This window comes from Vigna unguiculata, chromosome 1 (assembly GCF_037176805.1).
Source record: "Vigna unguiculata cultivar grain cowpea cultivar isolate G323 ecotype 2 chromosome 1, ASM3717680v1, whole genome shotgun sequence".
Taxonomy (NCBI): Eukaryota; Viridiplantae; Streptophyta; class Magnoliopsida; order Fabales; family Fabaceae; genus Vigna; species Vigna unguiculata.
The window spans coordinates 7,446,199-7,466,235 of NC_140792.1; the positions used below are offsets into that span (position 1 = coordinate 7,446,199).

General features: G+C 37.2%; 2 protein-coding genes and 1 long non-coding RNA gene across 4 annotated transcripts; 1 reads left to right on the plus strand and 2 right to left on the minus strand.

Moving 5' to 3' along the window:
• Nucleotides 1-346: 346 nt before the first annotated feature.
• LOC114187732 (endoglucanase 17-like) lies at nt 347-3,366 on the minus strand. Its single transcript, XM_028076072.2, has 7 exons — nt 3,207-3,366; nt 2,193-2,285; nt 1,945-2,106; nt 1,752-1,863; nt 1,509-1,653; nt 768-1,376; nt 347-585 (listed from the first exon to the last, which is right to left on the minus strand). The coding sequence occupies exons 5-6, from the start codon at nt 1,651-1,653 to the stop codon at nt 1,042-1,044; spliced, it is 480 nt and encodes a 159-aa protein (XP_027931873.2). The 5' UTR covers nt 1,752-1,863; nt 1,945-2,106; nt 2,193-2,285; nt 3,207-3,366; the 3' UTR covers nt 347-585; nt 768-1,041.
• Nucleotides 3,367-8,421: 5,055 nt separating this feature from the next.
• LOC114183753 (glutathione S-transferase 3-like) lies at nt 8,422-9,457 on the minus strand. Its single transcript, XM_028070917.2, has 2 exons — nt 9,066-9,457; nt 8,422-8,962 (listed from the first exon to the last, which is right to left on the minus strand). Exons 1-2 carry the CDS (start codon nt 9,378-9,380, stop codon nt 8,618-8,620), a joined length of 660 nt encoding a protein of 219 aa, XP_027926718.2. The 5' UTR covers nt 9,381-9,457; the 3' UTR covers nt 8,422-8,617.
• A 7,632-nt stretch (nt 9,458-17,089) lies between these two features.
• Nucleotides 17,090-18,148, plus strand: LOC114164943 (uncharacterized). Of its 2 annotated transcripts, XR_003599677.2 has the most exons (4): nt 17,090-17,436; nt 17,588-17,623; nt 17,727-17,896; nt 17,995-18,148. It is a non-coding gene; the product is annotated as an uncharacterized LOC114164943 (long non-coding RNA). The 2 variants fall into 2 exon arrangements; XR_014994734.1 differs by lacking the exon at nt 17,995-18,148 and having other exon boundaries at nt 17,727-17,993.
• The last annotated feature ends 1,889 nt before the right edge of the window (nt 18,149-20,037 follow it).

The following is a 20,037-nucleotide window of genomic DNA, read 5'->3' on the forward strand; positions in this document are numbered from 1 at the left end:
AGCAAATCTCTAACTAATCCCTAACAAAGTGGTCGTAACAAATCTTTGGTTCATCCCTAACAAGTGATTGTAGCTAAAAAGTTCTTTTAAATTTGTTTATACCAATTTGTGAAGGCTTAATCCTTCCAAAGAACTATTTAGTCAAATTAACAAATTAACTTAATCTTCACTTTAATACCTATTTATGCATTTATATTCTAATCACAATATATTTATCGTATGCATTAATATATTTCTCTTCTCTATCAAAATATATGTACGCTCAATAAAGCCATAGTTGGGGATGTCGATGGTTTTGTGCAAAATGGTGATTGAGTAATAGGAAGAAGAAATATAAGAAATGATGACATTATAAATACACTTATATTAAATAAACAGTTGTAAACAACTCACACTGAGTACTGAATTATGATTCCATGAAGAAGGAGTAATTAACTTTTCTTGCCAGTTTTCAGTATAAATACATTATACTAATATTAATATGAAATAAATAATATTTATCATTTATGCTTGGGTAATGATGAACTGAAAAAAATGAAGAGTCTTCAACCCATGCATTCCACAGATTTTGTCAAAGAAAAATTCCTGCATAAACAAATCAACACAATTCAGATTGCATATATACAAAATAAAAACAAGCCTATGAAGAATCACATTCAACTTTCGGCTCAGTCTGCTAAAAAAACCTAATTGATCATGTTCTTAATTTTTGTATGAATGTTTATTGAGAAATTCATGCTAAAAATTGAAAGATTAATTAATAGTACCTAAGTTAGGACTGTGGATGTACATGTCCTTTATCCTTTGAGCAACTTGAACGCTCTCGGTGCGTATCTTTTTCTCTTCAGAAGTTGGTTTCAATTTCTTCAGAAGTTGAAGACACTATCACTAAACATAACATACATACACGTACATAAGCGTGGTACCAATAAGGTTTCTAAGGCTTAGTGGTACTGGTACTGGTGTCTCAAATGAGTGTGTGCTTCTAAGAAATAAAACACTATCGAAATAAAACATGGGATACCCCAAATTAGTTGGAGTCTAGAGTTGACCAAATGAGTGAGCAAGATACGCGAGTGCTCCTACAAGGGGTGAGTTAATGTATGTGGCTGGCTCTGATTTCTTATAATCTAATCGTTCATTTGGGAACCTATCATGTTGGTCCGGTCCACCAACAAGAGCCCCCACTAGAATGTTTAGGTTAAGGGATTGTGAATTCATCACACCGAAGCCTGCACGACATTGGATCTTTCCAGGGTGTACACCAATGGACGGTAAAGATGAACCCCTGTGGTGTATCCTTCTTGGGTACCTTGGACCATACCCCACCATGTACGACATCTGTAAGGGGGGTTCTCTCCAAGCAAGTAATCCACCTGCAAATACAATAATTAAAATAATCAACTTTAGTTAACAACACCATTACACTTTTTAAGACACATTTTATTCAAATGACTATGGCACATAGGTAGATGCTTCAAGTTAGTTTTTTTTTCTTTTTTCCCAACCTGTTTTTGCTATTGACCGGAGCCTCTTTGGTGTTACTGCGATTCCACCACAGTTAACAACCGTATGAGCTGAGGTCAAGTATTTGGCGTATGTTAACAGCAAGAAGGAGGTGGATGTGACATATTGCATGTTGCTATCACTCATCTTGAAAAGAAGACCACATAGTATAACAAGAAAGTAACTGTTACAATTTGGACCACAGAGACATGTTTCCACTAGGAGCGAGTAAAAATGAACTTCACCTGGGGTATAATGGATGGAAGAGAAATAGGTCCCAAGAATTAGGGAACAAACGAAATTGTCTACATAGCCCTTATAGTCATGAAGGGATTATACCCTTTGAACGAAGAATTCCTAAAACCAGGAAAACAAAAACTGTAAATTAGAAAACATTATGTTTCTAGTTTTGTTTGCAGTACAGTGAAGGATAGAAACCTTGGAAAGAAGTATTCTTGCTCCAACATGCTTGTTATCCCACCCAAAGGTGTTGTCAAACTCTACAACTCCAAGGATCTGGCCATTAACTTTAATGTAGTTTAGGTACATTGGATTCTTGGTAGCCTTGTGCAGCCAGGCAGCACCCCACAATAGCTCATCCTACCATATTATTCACCAAAACAATTTGAGTAATGAGTATGTCTCGTCTTGCTAAACTGAACATCCCTTAAAAGTTAAAAGCTTACCTGATAACCAGAGTAACAACAGTAGAAGGGGCACACAAAGGGTTTCAAGGCATTGTTGTAGGACCTCCTGTACTTATCAGCAAACTGGAATACCTAAACCCACAAACAAAATACAGTGTTCAGATTTAATGAAGAGCAATTTTCAAAGGGTTGAGCAACTTGACCCAAAACATTACAACAGATAAAACACCATATTGTAACAATTATTCTATCATAAATAACTGTGTTGTTCGCTCCAATTTTTCTATAATTATCTGAGGAGGGTGAAGCGAAAAGGTTGGTTACATTTAGAAAAGAAGCGACGAAAAAAAGCTAAATACTCTCCCTTATCCAACAACGATAGCAAAACTAGTTGGAAGTCATTTTCATTCACTTTTACTTTATAAATAAACGAATATTCAAAACAAAATTAAAAATGCGTATTAGAAAAACAAATAAAAACCTTCTACGATCCTTTATACAACACAGGGCAGAGAAATAATTAAAACACATTCACAGTTGAGCAGGATCAATGTGTATCCTCTTTTGTCCTTACAGCTACTAATAGCAACAATACAATCGTAGGGAGCAAAATCAGCCATGGATTGAATGATATGTATAAGAATTCAGGTATTCACTAAGTTAAAATGCACTTGGAAGAAAAGCCGACAAATACACACACACTAAATCCTAAATACATCTTTAAAACAACACTTTAATGCATATAAATACCATAAAAGATACATTGCATTTCATAATCGAAAAAATAATCAATAATCACAGCTAAAAACAAGTCAACCGTTAAAATAACTAATAAAAGCCGAAAAATCAAGCAAACATCATCATGCACAAGCAACCAAACACACGAAATCGTTCAAATTAAGCAAAGGATAAAACTCCTAAAACAAAGAGAATGTGTTTGTGCGTGTAAGGAATAAAAGTGTGTGTGTGTGTGTGAGTAAGAGAGAAAGAGAAAGAGAAACAAGCAAAGGAAGGAGAAAGTTGAAAGTAAGAAGAAGAGAAAAATGCAAGAACCTCGGCGACAGTGACGAATGGATGACGAATTTTGAGGAGGCAGTTCTTGCGGAGCTCCCATGGCTGTGAATCCCTAGGAGGAGAAGCGACGCGATTGTGGTTCAGAGAAAAAGAAATCAAAAAGCAAAGGAACGAAGGAAGTGTGCAGTGTTAATACTCTTCATGTTAACTAAAGGGACAATACCAAGACCCATCAACGTCTTTTTTTTTTTCATTTTAAACTATGTAATTAATTACTATTGTTCAGTGCTGCTTGCGAAAAGTGCAAGGAAACTAAACAAAATAACAGTGTTTTTATTAATTCTTCTAATATAAATATTTAATTTTTAAATGAATTTTTAAGTGTATAATTATATTAAGTTAAATATTTGTATTTTATAAATAAAATACATGCATACAATTCGTTTTTATTTATAATGTATCATAAATAATTTATTTCATATTTAAAATGTTTAAAAATTAAATAATATAAAAAAAATTATACCATAAATATAATAATATGTAACAATTTAAATTAATTAATATCCCTTTTATTTGAATAAATTAACATATAAAATATAAAAAAGCAGCATAAAGATAATAAGTAATTATCAAAATAATAATTAATCATTTGATTTTAAATATAATTAATAAGATTTTTTTTAATACCTTTTATAATAATATTTAAACGGAAAGAAATATATTGTATTAGTTAAATTTTAGTTATTATTTTAATATATATATATATATATATAAATACATAATAAATATAATTAACAAGTAAAAGATTAATTTATATAATAATAAAATATATTTTGATAATTTGTTAATATGTTGATAGTTTTTAAAAATTTATTTAATAAATTCATATTTTATAGAATAGTTTGTATATTATTATTTTTAATTACAAATTCAATTTATTACCTTTGGATTAGAAAAAAATCATTAATCATAATTAATTAGCTATCATATTATGTTGTATCTAATTCCTAATTAATTAGCTACAAATTAGCTACCATATTATGTTGTGTTTAATCCCTAACTAATTAGCTACAAATTAACTACCATATTATGTTGTGTATAATCCCTAACTAATTAGCTATAACTTAGCTACAATATTTATGTTGTGTTTAATTCCTAACTAATTAGCTACAACTTAGCTACCATATCATGTTGTGTATAATTCGTAACTAATTAGCTACAATTTAGCTACAATATTTATGTTGTGTTTAATCCCTAACTAATTAGCTACAACTTAGCTACCATATCATGTTGTGTATAATCCCTAACTAATTACCTACAACTTAGCTACCATATTATGTTGTGTCTAGTCCCTCGCTAATTAGCTACAACTTAACTACCGTATTTGTGTTGTGTTTAATCTCTAACTAATTAGCTACAACTTAGCTACCATATTATGTTGTGTCTAGTCCCTCGCTCATTAGCTACAACTTAGCTACAATTTTAGTTTGTCGCTAATCCTTTGCTAATTAGCGACAAATTAGCGAGTAAAATTTTCCCTCGCTAATTTCCCTCGCAAATTAGCAAATTTCTTGTAGTGTCGTTCAGAGACGACATGACTTCAGCGTCAGCAAATTAGTAAATGGTAAAAATGATTTATTTTTTATTTAGTTAAATAATAAAAATGAGAAAGGGTTAAATATGTTTTTGGTCCCTTAACTTTTAATGAAATTTGAAATTAGTCCCTCTCCGAAACCTTAACCCAATTTAGTCCTCCAACTTTACAAATGTTTGGATTTAGTACTTTTGACAAAATTTTGTCAAGTTTATTTGACGTTTCAATTGTGTTTCAAGATAGTTTCTTAGCTAACATTGAAGTGGAAATGTGTCAAGCGGGGTAAACAACTCAAATGCTCTCATGAAACACATTTAAAACGTTAAATAAACTTTAAAAAATTGGTTAAAATGACTAAATCCAAACATTTCTAAAGTTGGAGGACTAAATTAGGCCAAGGTTTCAAAGAGGGAATACATCCAATTTTCACTGAAATTTAAGGGACCAAAAACATATTTAACCCAAAATGAAATAATATAGTTACTAAATCTGAAATATAATTAGTGAATAATTTTATTAATATTTGTTAATCACAAAATGGGGAAAAGGTTATCTATGGGATCTCGTACCACAAGGAGGTCTTCTTCTTTGTCATCTAGGAATAACGTGGATAGTCATCATCGTTATCGTCATGTTGTTGTGTTTAGTTGACATCTTCCAACATTTGTGGCGACATTATAGGCTGATAATATTGCTGAAAGGATGTGGGATAGGTAGATGGAGGTGTTGATGATGAAGTTCTAAATAAATTTTGTGTAGGACCAGAAAAAGTATCTGGTTGTTGAGGAAATATGTTATATGTGTATGGAACTTGCCATAATGGAGCTTGTGAAGACATTGGCTATGATGCATCCACGTATGGTGGAAAAGCAAGTGGTTGAAAACTAGACTAACCAAATGACTGATATGGGGGAAAAAGATATGGCCACATGACAACAAATTTGGCCGAATGTATGAACTTCGTTCTTAAGGGAGCAAGATCATTGCCAATTTATGCTCTTGTTAATTTTTTTTTGGGAAAGAAACAAAAAATGGTTTATGGAACAAGGGACAAATATTGAATGATTGTTACGAGCTAGCCACTGATATCCTGAGGATATTTATGCTTTATTAAGAAAAAATGAACAATCTGGCATGTGCCATGTCCAGGGGTATAACCAACAGAATTCAATCTTCAATGATAAGGAGATTTCCACTCCCCAACTTGGATGTCGTCCATTGTCATACATTGCTAAGTTAAATGATTGGTTGTGTAATTGTAGGGAGTTCCAAGCTCTTCCCCTACCTTTCCCTCATGTAATGGTTGCTTGCTCATCTTACAGCCTATGATTTTTGTGGATTCTATCTATAGCCTCCAAAATATTTTTAAACCTTATGAGGTGCAGTTTTAGCCTGTTCAAAATGAAGATTATTGGTCTGCTTATATTAGTCTAAATTTAATTCTCAACCCCCACATGCGACACAAACAATCAGGAAGACGAAGTGAAAATCGTATTCACAATGAAATAGACCAGTCAACTCCATACAAACAAAAGAAATGTTCGTTTTGCAGAAGTATTGGTCATAATAGAAGAAATTGTTCAAATAAACACTGAATTTTCTTTTTGTGTAACTCTAATCACTACACTACATCAACTTTGTCTACTTTAATTTCAATATTATGTCATCCACTAGTTATTAAGATATTTAATTTTATGTACTTTTTATTAAGAAAATCTTCTCCTTTTTTTTTCTTATGTGCATATTTATTTTATTCTCTATTAATTACTTAACTAAACTTTTTATTTTTAAAAAAATTTAATAGTAACAATTGAGAACGTGAAAAATAATTGAAAAAAAAATCACTTTAGTAGACGACTTCTTCATAAAAAATCCAAAACTAAAGTCATGTCATATTGGCATGACTTTGCTTAAGCAGATTATTAACTTAATTAAAGTCGTATGATTATGACGCGACTTTTTTTGAAAGAAATGTCTTGCCATTTTGGCACGATTTTAAGTCATTGTAGTATCTACAAAAAAAAAAAAACACTTTCAACTTTAACCAACCAGACAGATTTGTTCCATCAAATCCCTCAAGAAGCCCCAAATCCGATCCATTCCAATGGGATCGAATCCCTCACAAAGTCCCACAGATCCGATTCGCTTAAGCCGATATCAGATCTCTCACTTTTTCTCTTAAACATAGATCCCTTCCATTGCAATGGGATTAGATCCCTTATTTAACCACACCCGGATCTTCATGTTCAGCTCACTCACACCATGAGTGATGGGTTCCAACTTTGCATCAGGCCATTCACTCACACTCACACCATGTGTAGATGTATTCCAACTTTGCAGAGTTCCTCACCATATCACAACTCAACATCAACGAAAAAGACATCGACATCATTTCATAACTCAAGTTGCACACACATAAATATTAAAATATCTGGAGACTCACCTGAAATGGCAGCACCACGACACCAATGTCTCCATCAAAGCCAAAAACCAAGATTGGCTTCTCCCCTCTTATAACTTATACACCCCACCAATACCATATACCAGCCTATCTAACTTATTCAATACGTATTTAATGGCTTTTTTAAGTCAAACAAATTCAAATATTGTTTGTATGGTCATAAGGTGTCAAGAATCTAACGCTTTTTCAACGCTGGGAGAGAGAGGAAAGGGTGAAATTGTCATTAAGTTGGTGAATCCACTCAAATCACCAATATGTGGTGAGATTAGTTTGCTGCATCCCGCTAATCACCATTGTGCCTTCCTCTTAAAACTTGCGAAACGAACACATAAAAAACTCCACGATCCATCTTCGCTAAACCACTCTACCTCAAATGAATATAGCATTAATACTAACACACACCACTTGCATTTTCTCATTTTTCCATCTTTTCATTCTTCTATATTTCAAAATCACTTAAAAATGTCTCATCAAATTGTAAGAAAAAAATTATCAATATCTAGTCGTAAAAATTAATATCATTATCTTATAACATAACATAATATATATATATATATATATATATATATATATATATATATATATATATATATATATATATATATATATATATATATATATATATAAACTCGTAATCTTGTATTAAGTTATCTTTGAGTTATAATATTTAAGTTGTCCCAAGTCAAGTGAGATTATGAGAGAAACTTCTTTTCTCGTGGATTAAAGTTTGTTAATGTTTTATTTAAACCATGTTAATTTTTTTTTTCGTTTTTCTTGCTCTTTATGTTTCTCTAATTTATTATTATTTTCAACACCTACAATGTACCTATTTTCTACGTGTTTGTATGAGTTTGGTTCTTATCAAATGAATTTGTGATCTATTTAACAACATTCTATATGTGATTTTTTTTTTTACTAATTACCTTCTATTGACTAACAGTGCGAATTATGATATAATCATTTTCTATGTATGTGGTAGATGATCGTTTTGAATTTATAAACGAGCAATTTTTACTACTAATATCTCAAACTGAGGCACCCACCAAATTACCCTACATCAAATACTATATAAGGGGAATGTTCAATTGCATAACAAGTTATTGTGAGATCAATATCTAACAAATTGAGCAGTTTCTCTTAAGTCACTTTAAACTCTGTAACAATAACAAGAAGATTGAAACATAGTTTTGACCAGTACATGAAACAACTAATAGAAAGAGGTTTTATTGATTATAAGTGCACACTGATACAGAGCAGACACACCAAAGACACACCAAAGTGTCTATCCAACCATAAATAACCCAAGACAGAAAAAACCCAAGCTAAATTAATACAAGGCCTCAAACTACCATATTTAAAGTGCAAGTTTTTATTGGGTAAGTCCACGAAACTCCTCTATTTTGAAAAAAGTGCTTTCTTTATTCCATCAATATAAGCATACACCTTCTTTTCATCAGGAAGTGTTTTGGATACGGCCTCTCTCTCCATGCATCTCTTGGCCCAAGCAACGAGTTTAGGACATTCTGTGTCCATTTTGAAGTTACCATATGTCTCATACGTATAGAACCAACTATAAAAGGGGATCAGACCAACATCAACAAAGCCAAACATGTCGCCCCCAAAAAAAGGTTTGTCTCCAAGTGTTTCTTCTAGTTGCTTAAAGATAGAGATAAACTCCTTTTTCCATGTCTCATGCTCCTCTCCACTGGAAAGCCACATTTTCCTCCATGTATCATACACCTGCATTCAATAACCAATATCACAAAACCAGAAATCGTTGACAAAAACAAAATTTAAAGCAGAACAAAAAGAGATGAGATGACAACAAACCAAAAGCACATACCTTTTTGTCAATGTAATCGATCCAGAATCTGGCTTGAGCCCTCTCATAAGGGTCAGAGGGCATGAGTTGAGGGTTGTGATTCCATACCTCATCGATATACTGCAGTATTATTGCAGATTCACAAATGGGTTTTCCATTATGGATCAGAACTGGAATCTTCTTGTGAACAGGGTTCATCTGCAGAAGCAAAGGGCTCTTGTTTCTGAGATCCTCTTCCTTGTATTCGTACTTAACACCCTTTTCTGCCAATGCAATCCTAATCCGCATCCCAAACATGCTGGCCCATGTATCCAACAGAACAACCTCGTCCGCCATCACTGCACGCACAGGATCATCAACTCCAACTCAGGTTGTCAACTGGCTTTGCTGCTAGATGCTTTGGGCTAGCAGGAGAGGTGATGATATTTATAACGAAAAAAATAAATGTGGAGATAGTTCTGGAATGTTCTTCTTGAGCAAAGACTAAAGACTATAGTTACGTTTGCAGTTACGTTTGCAATTACGTGAATTTCGTTTACCTAACCCTGATACTCCTCCCTAGCCACCTAGCCACTATACTACGTGTCTAAATATTATTGGAATTTTAATGGACTCATTATTATCATTTACTATCTCGAAGAGAGTTCAATTCAAAATTCTCGATTGAAAACATCAAAAAGCTGAGCAGAGGAGAGAAAAATAAGAGGTCTTTATTTTTTAATGGCAAAATATTATTTTATTTTTAATTTATTTCTTGATTAACGAGAATGCCAGAAGCAACGATTTGTGTCGAGGACAATCTGCTTTTAAAAACATCACTATCATATTAAAAAGACTTATCAGTACAGAACTTGTCTAATTAGTGCTCTTTTCAAACGACTCTTTTTTAAGTTTCTTGAATTAGTTATTCTATCCCTTATCTACATTTTGATCCGCGCAATGAATGAAATTATTTTTAAGACTACAAAAGTTTATTTTTATTATAATTAAAAGAGGAGTCCTACACCTCCTGTCGTAAAGAGTCTCGTATGGCGTCATGCCAATGTTCGCATGAAAGTTGTTGTTGTAGGTGAACTCTATCAAAGGCAATACCTCGTCCCAAGCTTCCAGATGGTCCAATATGCATGTCCTCAACAAGTCTTCTAATGACTGGATCGTCCTCTCGGACTGACCATCGGTCTGAGAGTGATAAGCTGAACTCATGGTGAGCTTGCTACCCATAGCATCCTGTAGCGTCTGCCAAAACCGGGATGTGAACCGTGGGTCTCTGTTGGAAACTATGCTCGAGGGCACCCCATGAAGTCTTACTATCTCTTTAATGTACAACTGAGCCAGTTTGGCCATAGACATTCTCAAGTTCATCGCCAAAAAGTGTGCACTCTTGGTCAGTCGATCTACTATCACCCAGATAGTGTCATGTCCCCTAAAAGTCCGTGGAAGATGAGTCACGAAGTCCATGGAGATGCTGTCCCATTTCCACACTGGTACCTCCAACGACTGTAGAATGCCACCGGGTCTCTAATGCTCCACCTTCGCCTTTTGACACGTCAGACAGGCGGATACAAACTGAGCCACATCCTTCTTCATCCCCTGCCACCAAAAAGTTTCCTTGAGGTCCTGGTACATCTTAGTCATGCCAGGATGCAAGCTAAGACGACTCTTGTGTCCTTCCTCAAGGATCAACTTTCTCACCTCAACATCATCAGGTATACATACTCTGCCTCGAAACCTCAGTATGCCATCCTCACCCAAAACAAAATCTCTAGTCTCATCTGATCCAATCTGTTCCCTAACTCTGCTCAGACTGGCATCCAATAACTGCCTCTCCCTGATCGAGTCCAAGAAGTCACTAGATATAGTAAGGGTACTACACCTAATGGACTCGGACCCCAACTCCACCTGTATCCTCATATCTCTGAACTTCTTTAGCAGTTCTACCTCTTTTATCATGAGATGTGCCGTATGTACCGTCTTTCTGCTCAGAGCATCTGCTACCACATTTGCCTTCCCCGGGTGATATAGAAGTTCGAAGTCATAGTCCTTCAGGAATTCCATCCACCTCCTCTGCCTCATGTTCAGCTCCTTCTGATCAAACAAGTACTTGAGGCTCTTATGATCGCTGAACACTCGGAACTGAGCCCCATACAGATAGTGCCTCCAGATCTTCAAGGCGAAAACTATAGCCGCCAATTCCAAGTCATGAGTGGGATAGTTACGCTCATGTATCTTAAGCTGCCTCGAAGCATATGCCACTGCCTTCTTTTCCTGCATCAAAACACAACCAAGTCCAAGATGAGAGGCGTCACAGTAGACCTCAAACGGTTTCCCCACATCCGGAATTACCAATATAGGAGCACTCGTCAATCTCCTCTTTAACTCTTGAAAGCTCTCCTCACACTTGTCCGTCCAAGTGAAAGGTTGGTCCTTCCGTGTAAGCAAAGTCAGAGGCGCCACTATCTTGGAGAATCCCTCTATGAATCTCCTATAGTAGCCCGCTAACCCCACAAAGCTTCTGATCTCTGTGGCCGACTTGGGACTTTCCCACTTTACCACTGCCTCGACCTTCGCCAGGTCCACTGCAATCCCCTGGGCTGATATCACATGCCCCAAAAACTGAACCTCATCCATCCAGAACTCGCACTTGGACAACTTGGCATACAGTTGCTTCTCTCTCAACACCCCAAGCACCAACCTAAGGTGTTCTGCATGCTCCTCCTGAGTCCTGGAGTAGATCAGGATGTCGTCTATGAAGACCACAACAAACTTGTCTAGGAAAGGTCGGAAGATCCTGTTCATGTAGTCCATGAACACTGCCGGGGCGTTGGTCACACCGAACGGCATAACCACATACTCATAGTGGCCATACCTCGACCTGAAGGTTGTCTTCTGTACATCATCAGCCTTTACCAAAATCTGATGATAACCCGAGCGCAGATCTATCTTCGAGAACACTGATGATCCATGTAACTGATCCATCAAGTCATCAATTCTCGGGAGCAGATACTTATTCTTGATCGTCATCTTGTTCAGCTGCCTGTAGTCCACACACAGACGCAAACTCCCGTCCTTCTTCTTCACCAACAACACTGGTGCTCCCCAAGGCGAAGTACTGGGTCGGATGAACTGTTTCTCCATCAGATCTTCTATCTGTTTCTTGAGCTTTACCAACTCTGCTGGAGCCATACAATACGGAGCCATCGATATCGGGCCTGTTCCTGGGACTAGATCGATGGAGAACTCCACCTCTCTACTGGGAGGCAACCCTGGTACCTCTTCTGGAAACACATCCCCAAAATCCTGTACAACTGGTATCACAGACGTCGTTTCTCCTCTCTCCACCTCCATATGTGTGAAGATCATGTAGCACTGCGCACCGTCCTGTAGCTCCCTCATAACTCCCTGGGAGGAAACCAACTCATGTTCCTCTGAGTCGGGAAACAACAACTTCTTCTCCCGACAATCTATCAGAATGCGATTGGCAGAGAGCCAATCCATCCCTAAGATCACCTCCAACTCCTGTAGAGGTAGGCAGATTAAGTTCACCTTGTACCTGCGCCCCTCTACCTCCACCGGAAGCCTAGAACACAAGGACGACGTCCTGACCAAACCCGACGCCGGAGTAGACACTGCAAGCTCACACTGCAGCTCGCGCACCGGCAAAAGGACCGTTCCACACAAGCAAAAGACACAAAAGAGTGTGTCGCTCCAGAATCATATAACACACAGCAAGAAGAACCAGCTATCATGCAACTACCCATAACCAAGTTACCTGAGCCAGATGCCTCAGCCCCTGACATGGCGTACACTCTGCCCGTCGCCTGAGGCCTGCTGCCTCTGTCTCTCCCCTGATGCTGATGGGGTGCCTGAACTGGAGGGCGTGTCGCTGCCCTGGCAAGGTTGGGACAATCCCTCCCAAAGTGGCCTTCCTTGCCACAGTTGTTGCACCTGCGGTAACCCTCCCTACGTGGACAAGCATACCTCGGGTGGGGTCCTCCATAGGTGTAACACTGCACTCGGCCCTGCTGAGGAGGAAGACCCCTAGACCCCTGAGGCTGATGGTGTGGTCTATCATACGGTCTCCTCCTCTCCTCATGTCTGGGCCTGGACCCAGATGGTCCACCGATCCTCTGAGGCGGCTGTGGCTGCTGTGGGCGCTGGCCTTCCACCTCGCGCTTCATCTTCTCCATCACCCTGGCCTTCTCTACCAGAGCAGCAAAGTCCTTGATGGACAAAGGAGCTACCATCAAGCGGATGTCACCGCGGAGCCCGTTCTCAAACTTCCTGCATCGCCACTCCTCATCGAGTGGCAGGGTGTAGAAACGGCTGAGGTGTTTGAACTTCTCGGCATACTCTGTAACAGTCTTCCCTCCCTGGGTCAACTGGAGGAACTCCACCTCCTTGGCGTACCGGATGCTGTCAGGAAAGTACTCGGATAGGAATCTCTCCCTGAAAGTTTCCCATGTCACTGGGTCATCTCTCTCCTCTAAGATGGATCTGGTGCTGCTCCACCAATGCTCCGCCTCCCCCGTGAGCATATAAACTGAGAACGCCAGCCTGTTCTCCGCAGGGCACATCTTGGCATCATAGATGCGCTCCAGGTCCTTCAGCCATTGGTCTGCGGCGTCAGGACTAGTCTTCCCGTCAAACTTCGCCGGGTGGTGCTTCAGGAAATCCTCTAGACCCCATTCCCTAACTGCAAGTCGTGGTTCAGGACCAAGCACAGGGGCAGCCGCCCTGTTCTCCTCCAACTGGCGGAGGGCCTCCATATGCTGCCTATGAGCATCCTCAGCAGCTACTCTCGCAGCCTCCATCTGTTGCATCACAGCCTGCTGCTGCTCAAGTGACGCCGCCTGTCGCTGCATGGATGTCTCATGCTGCTGCATCATCGCAGCACTCTGCTGTGCCATAGTTGCTACCATCGCCTCTATGGCTCTGGCGATATCTGGTGCGTCCCCCTGGGATGATTGAGAAGCTCGGCGAGGCGGTGCCATAGTCCACTGGCACACAGAAAATCACTTGGTTAGGCTCGATAAAGACAAGAATTTTAACTAAACACTCGGAGACACACAGAGAAAGCTAAGCGGACAACCCAAGTCCACAGACCTAAGGAATGACCGCTCTGATACCATAAATGTAACGTCCCATTTAATTTATAAACGCAATTAAAGGAAACGCCACACATAAGATAGCATAATAACGCAGTCCTGGGGTTCCCAACCTCACCCCTACAAAACTAGGCACACCACGATGCCAACAAAAGTAGGATAGTTGTTTAACTAAGAGTTACAATCTAAAAATCACGAATACAGGGGCCATAACCCTAAAGAAAACACGAAAGAAAGAAGTGTGAGATCCAGCCCAGATGGCTAAGTAGCGGAGTCGCCATTCCCTTGTTGCCCATGAGATCCTCGCCCATCTGCTCCCATCAACCAAGTTGATGATCATCGCAAGAGAGAACAGCCACATACATCACAACCATGCAACAAAACGGGTAAGCTAGAGCCAACAACATATTCATCATGTAGTCAAATATATTTTTCTCATCTCATATCCACATAGCAACCAAACATGTTATGACTTTTCATTCAATACACTACGACTCGACTCGACTCATCCGGATACATATAACTTGGTCGGATTCAGCGGACGCTCGCACTTGTGGTGAATACCCTTGCTCGACTCTGAGCTGCTCATCTCCGAGCTATGTGTTACAAGTGTTACGATGAATCAAATCTCTCTCACCACAAGGTTAGCCCTTAATGAATTTCAGGCCTCCTGCTACTCTCACCACAGGAGTCAGTCTGCTATAAGTGAGACTAACTGGCCCCTTAGAGTGTCAGGATGCAGTCCTTACCTTGAATCCTTACCTAGCTATACAGATGTGGCACCAGCATGGGCACCCACTAACAGGGGCCATGGAATTACGTCCCGACCACTGAAGCGCGACCCCAGAGGTCTCACCTAGAGACCCCAAGGAATTACACGTTGACACAGACCAACATTCATAAAACAACATTAGGAGAACATCAAAAGCATGTTTACAATTCCACACTCATCCATGAGATTCATTCCTCATACGCATCACATTTTAAATCCATACCTCTGATCATCACCGTCCCATGAGTCTATGGTCTCATCTCATGTCAATACCGTGTTCCTTTAATTTCAAACCACACATTCATTTCACATGCTAAATCTCATACCAACCCATTCATCCACAATTCATGATTCATGCCAAATAATATACTTCATGCTCCATTATATACATGTCCATCATCACACAATCATACTCAACCAAAATGGATCACTCGGGAAACATCAAACATCCAAATCACAGCACTGTCTCGCCCAGCATCTCGCTCAGGCCGAGGGGTCTCGCTCAGGCGAGACATGCTCGCTCAGGCGAGCCTCCTCCTCGCCTAGGCGAGAGCACAAGAGCAGAAGCAAGAGCAACGCGAGATCTCGCTTAAGCGAGATCCCTCTCGCCTGGGCGAGTTGCCTGCTCGCTCAAAAGTTGAGCGAGCCGCCTGGGCGACTTTTCGCGCAGGAGCTCTAGGCGAGCCCCCTGTTTCATCTCGCTTAGGCGAGACTGACTCGCCTGGGCGAGATTAACAGGTCTCGCCACTGTTCTTCACTGCACAGCCATGTTTTTCAACCCAAAACAAGCATACAAAGTGTTCTCACACATCAAATCGAAAGATTAAACCATACGAGCAGTAACCAATGCAAACACTGACCAAAACGATTGGAAACTAAGGATTCTAACTTCCCGTACCTGGAAATGGGTCCGTACTGGTCTTTCGGCACAGAACTAAGGAGCACAGCAGCTCTAGAACCCGATTCGCAACTAGAACAGTGGGTAAAACGAGTTATAAAAGGGTCTCCACTGTTACTGTGAAAGCTATACAAAACAGAGGCGGTAAGGGTTAAGGGTACTTACGTGAGCAGAACAATGGCCAAGCTAAGCGTAAATCTGAAGAACGTTGGAACCCTAGCAGAGCTCTAGTGCGGAAACAGGGAAGGAGGCGGCTGCGAAACTGAGAATGCAGAAAGTGTGAGTGTTAGGGCAACTGAAACAGGTTTTTATCCTATGGGTCGACCTTTAGGTCCAATACTGTAGGGCAGCTCACTAACTTTTAGGGTAGGAATAAAATGGGTCTTACAATATCGAATTACTTATTTATTATTTATATAATATTTTATATTTTACATTATTATATGAAAGTTGTTCAGAAAATTAAAAAAGTTCATTAAAAAACTTATTTTGTAATTTTGTAATTTTAAATTTTAAATATAAATTTTGTTACTATATTTTTACAGAGTGTTTTTGCAATTTCAAATCTCATTCAAACTTGATTATCAAATATTTTGAATTTTAAATTTTTAGTTGACAACATGAATCTTAGTTTTATAAAATGTTTAAAATTGAAATGGTAAGTTATTTTTTTTTATATTGAAAAGTTTAAAGAGATTATAATTTTAAAATTTTAAGAACACACTTATTTTATGTTATTGAAATTATTATTTAAATTTAGTATAATTATATTATAATTTTAAATGAAATATTATTAACAATTTATTATTTAACAATGGTTTTAATATATTATAATACATTAGTTTATTAACAATGGTTTTAATATATTATAATACATTATTAATTTTTAAGATTCATTAATTATTGTGATGGATGCATTTATTTTTAAAGGCATAATATTGTATAAGCATAATTTTACCACCTATAATACTTTGATTATGTTTAATTAAGAATACTTTCGTTGGTTTTATATCTATACATATATTGCTAGGAGGTAAAATAAAAAATATAATTATTCATATATTAAATGAAAAATTTCTACAATAACCAATAAAAAGACTATATATTGTTTTTGGTAAAACAACCTTTATATAGTGTAAGGCCCAATTATTCTGCTCCTTTATTTTAAGGGCCGCCCCAATTTTGTGGGCCTAAGGACTGGCCCAAAGGGGGAGGATCAGACCTAATCTGTCCCAACCCTAATCTTGTGCTCTTTTTCGTAAACAGAAACCTTGTGCCTCTTGAGCTGCAGTCGTCACCTCTGTTAGGGTTTGTCCTAGGAGACTCATTCTAACCCAAGCTGAAAAGCCCCGTAGGGTGATATTCATCACTCTTTCTCACTCACACATTCAAATCTCTTCTTATTTTTGCTCTTTTACGAGTCTTCATCTCTCTCTTTCTCACTAATACATTCAAATATCTTCTTATTTTTTTCTTTCTTTTTGAGTATAGTTTGCTTTGATCTTAATTTTTTTTTTGTTGAGATGAATGAAATGAGGAGAAGATGGGTCAAAGGCAAGACTCTGAAGCACAAAACTTTGAACAAGATTTGATCTTTTTCATTGCAGAATGACAATGGTATGTAAAGTTTTGATTTTTACTCAGTTTTCGGTTATTTTCATCTTTTTGAATGAAAAAAAAAAATCATCTTCTTTCTATTTTTGCTTTCATCTAACTGAATTTTGCGTTGATCTTAACTTTGTTTTGGTTGAAATGCTTGAATGAAAAGATCGAAGAGAGGCAAAACTCTCAAACAACACTAAAGGTAGAAGTTTTCCTTTTTCTCGCGGAACTTTTCTTTTACTCCCACATTTGAATATTTTTTTTATGTTTTTTTGTTCTCTGATGAATGAATGTTTTTTTGGCAGATGGAGATGAATAAACGGTTTCAAAGACACAATAAAGGTAGAAGCTTTTCTTCTTTAAGCGGATCTTTTCTTCTTCTCCCAGATCTAAATACTTATTTATAGTTTTTTCTTTCTATGATAAATGAATGTTTTCTAGTAGATGAATGAACCGTTTCAAGAACACACCAAAGGTGGAAGCTTTTCCTCTTCTCGCGAATCTTTTTTTCTTCTCTCAAATCTGAATACTTTTATATTTTTTTTCCTCTAATGGATAAATGCTTTTTGCCAGATGGATGAAGTGTTTGAAGAACACAATAAAGATAGAAACTTTTGTTTGAAGAACACAATAGGTTATTTATGTGATGATGCAAACTACTTTTGATTTTTATAAAGTTTGAATATATATATATATATTGTGTATTATGAATTCCATAAAAAATAAATACAACACCAAGTTCAAGTTGAACTTAAAATTTGTCAACAAAAGCATATTGAAACAACTTAAAACAATATTTAAAAAGTAAAATGTACATTAATATGTTATTTTTTTTCCGTTAAATTCGTTAATTTATCAGTTGTATTAGTAAAGAGAAGTGAATTTAGTATGATAGTGTTACAAAAAATTATCGTTATATTTTTTACAATAACAATATATATTTACAATAACAATATTTGTTTTTATGAAATTTTTATTATATGTAACACAAATAATATTGAATTTGTTTCAATGTGTAATTACTCGTATTTGATATAGCATAAATAAATAATATAAATGGTTTGTAATTACTATGATCTATATTAGTTAGTGTTGTACATAATAATTAACTATGCATTCTTATAATAATAATAATAATAATAATAATAATAATAATAATAATAATAATAATAATTCAACTAATATATACCTATATCTATATATAAATAAGATTTCTTTTTTTTTTCCATATTTTATAATTTCAATTTTACCTTTTATGATTTTGTTAACTAACTTCTTAATAGTAACTACTATTAGACTTGAGGAAAAAAAGGGAACCTGACCAAAATTGCTATGTTTGAAAAGGAGAATGTGTATTCGGTTGATTTATTTCGAGTCGGATTACTTTGGATAAAAAAATTTCGGGTTCAGATGGATTAAAATAATCAGATATGGATTTTGAATTCAAAATCCACGGTTACCCGACCCAATCCAAAATTTTTTAATCCTAATATTTCGTTATGAACTTTTGCAATCTACAACCAACATTTAGAATCCCTTTCGTATCGTCTTCTCCAACATTCAGAAACCATTTCATATCATCATCTTTCAATGTCATGAAACCTTGTCCAAAAACCCCTTCGTATCATCTTCTTCCTATCATTCCTCCTCCCATTCCTCTATGATGAGACTTCTCCGTCGCGATACTCGTCGGAAAACCTCTTCCAATTGGTGTTCTACCGATTGATCCTCGCGGAAGGCAAGGGAAACACAACGAAAGACTTAAGACTAGAGATTAACACTCAGATCTCACTGGTTCCTCACTGATTTGGTAGCCCTAACAAGGTTAAAACCTAATCTAGGGTTTAGAGTTTGAGCTGACGAATGGTAGGAGTGTTCTCAACCAATTTTATCATTCATCAAAGCTATCTATTACAATGAAATGGCTTGTCCTTTATAGAAAAGAGACAACCGGAAAACAAAAGGAAGAAATGGAATGCCGTCTACAAGGACCCTACGGATGGAAGGCGTGAAGGAATTGAGCTCAAGGTTAGCACGCGTGAAGTAACCCTAACGGTTGGAAACATGTGATGGTGAAAGTTGGAAACCCTAACAGAGAAGCTCTCCTCGTAGGAAATGAACGTGTGATGCAAAGTTATTATGAGCTTCCCATTTAGTCACGGGTGAGATCTTGGAGAATTGGGCTCGGGCCAAATAAAGATGATGCTACAAAGAAAAATCAAGTGTTGGCTGCCAGCGGAGGTGTGCGGATGGAACATCAGACCATGCGTGAGTGAATTGGGCCACATATGAATTGCAAATTGATACAGGCCCAACTAGGCACTCTAATAGATTGTTTCAGCATAAAAAAAGCCAATCACGGACATAATTAAATTGGCACTTGCTGTAGGCTACTGCAGTTTGATTAGTGTGCTGGAATAGGCTGATGATGGATTGGAGTAGAAAAGAATTGGGTAGCTGGCCCAATGCCAACACTTTCAATAATTGGCAGCTTGACTATAATTAGCAAAACAAACCCAATTAGAACACATTTATTTAATTAAAAACAAAAGAAAATAAAAGAAATTAAAAGGAATGGGCCTAACCAATGGCCTAAGCTGTGAGCCTTAATGGGAT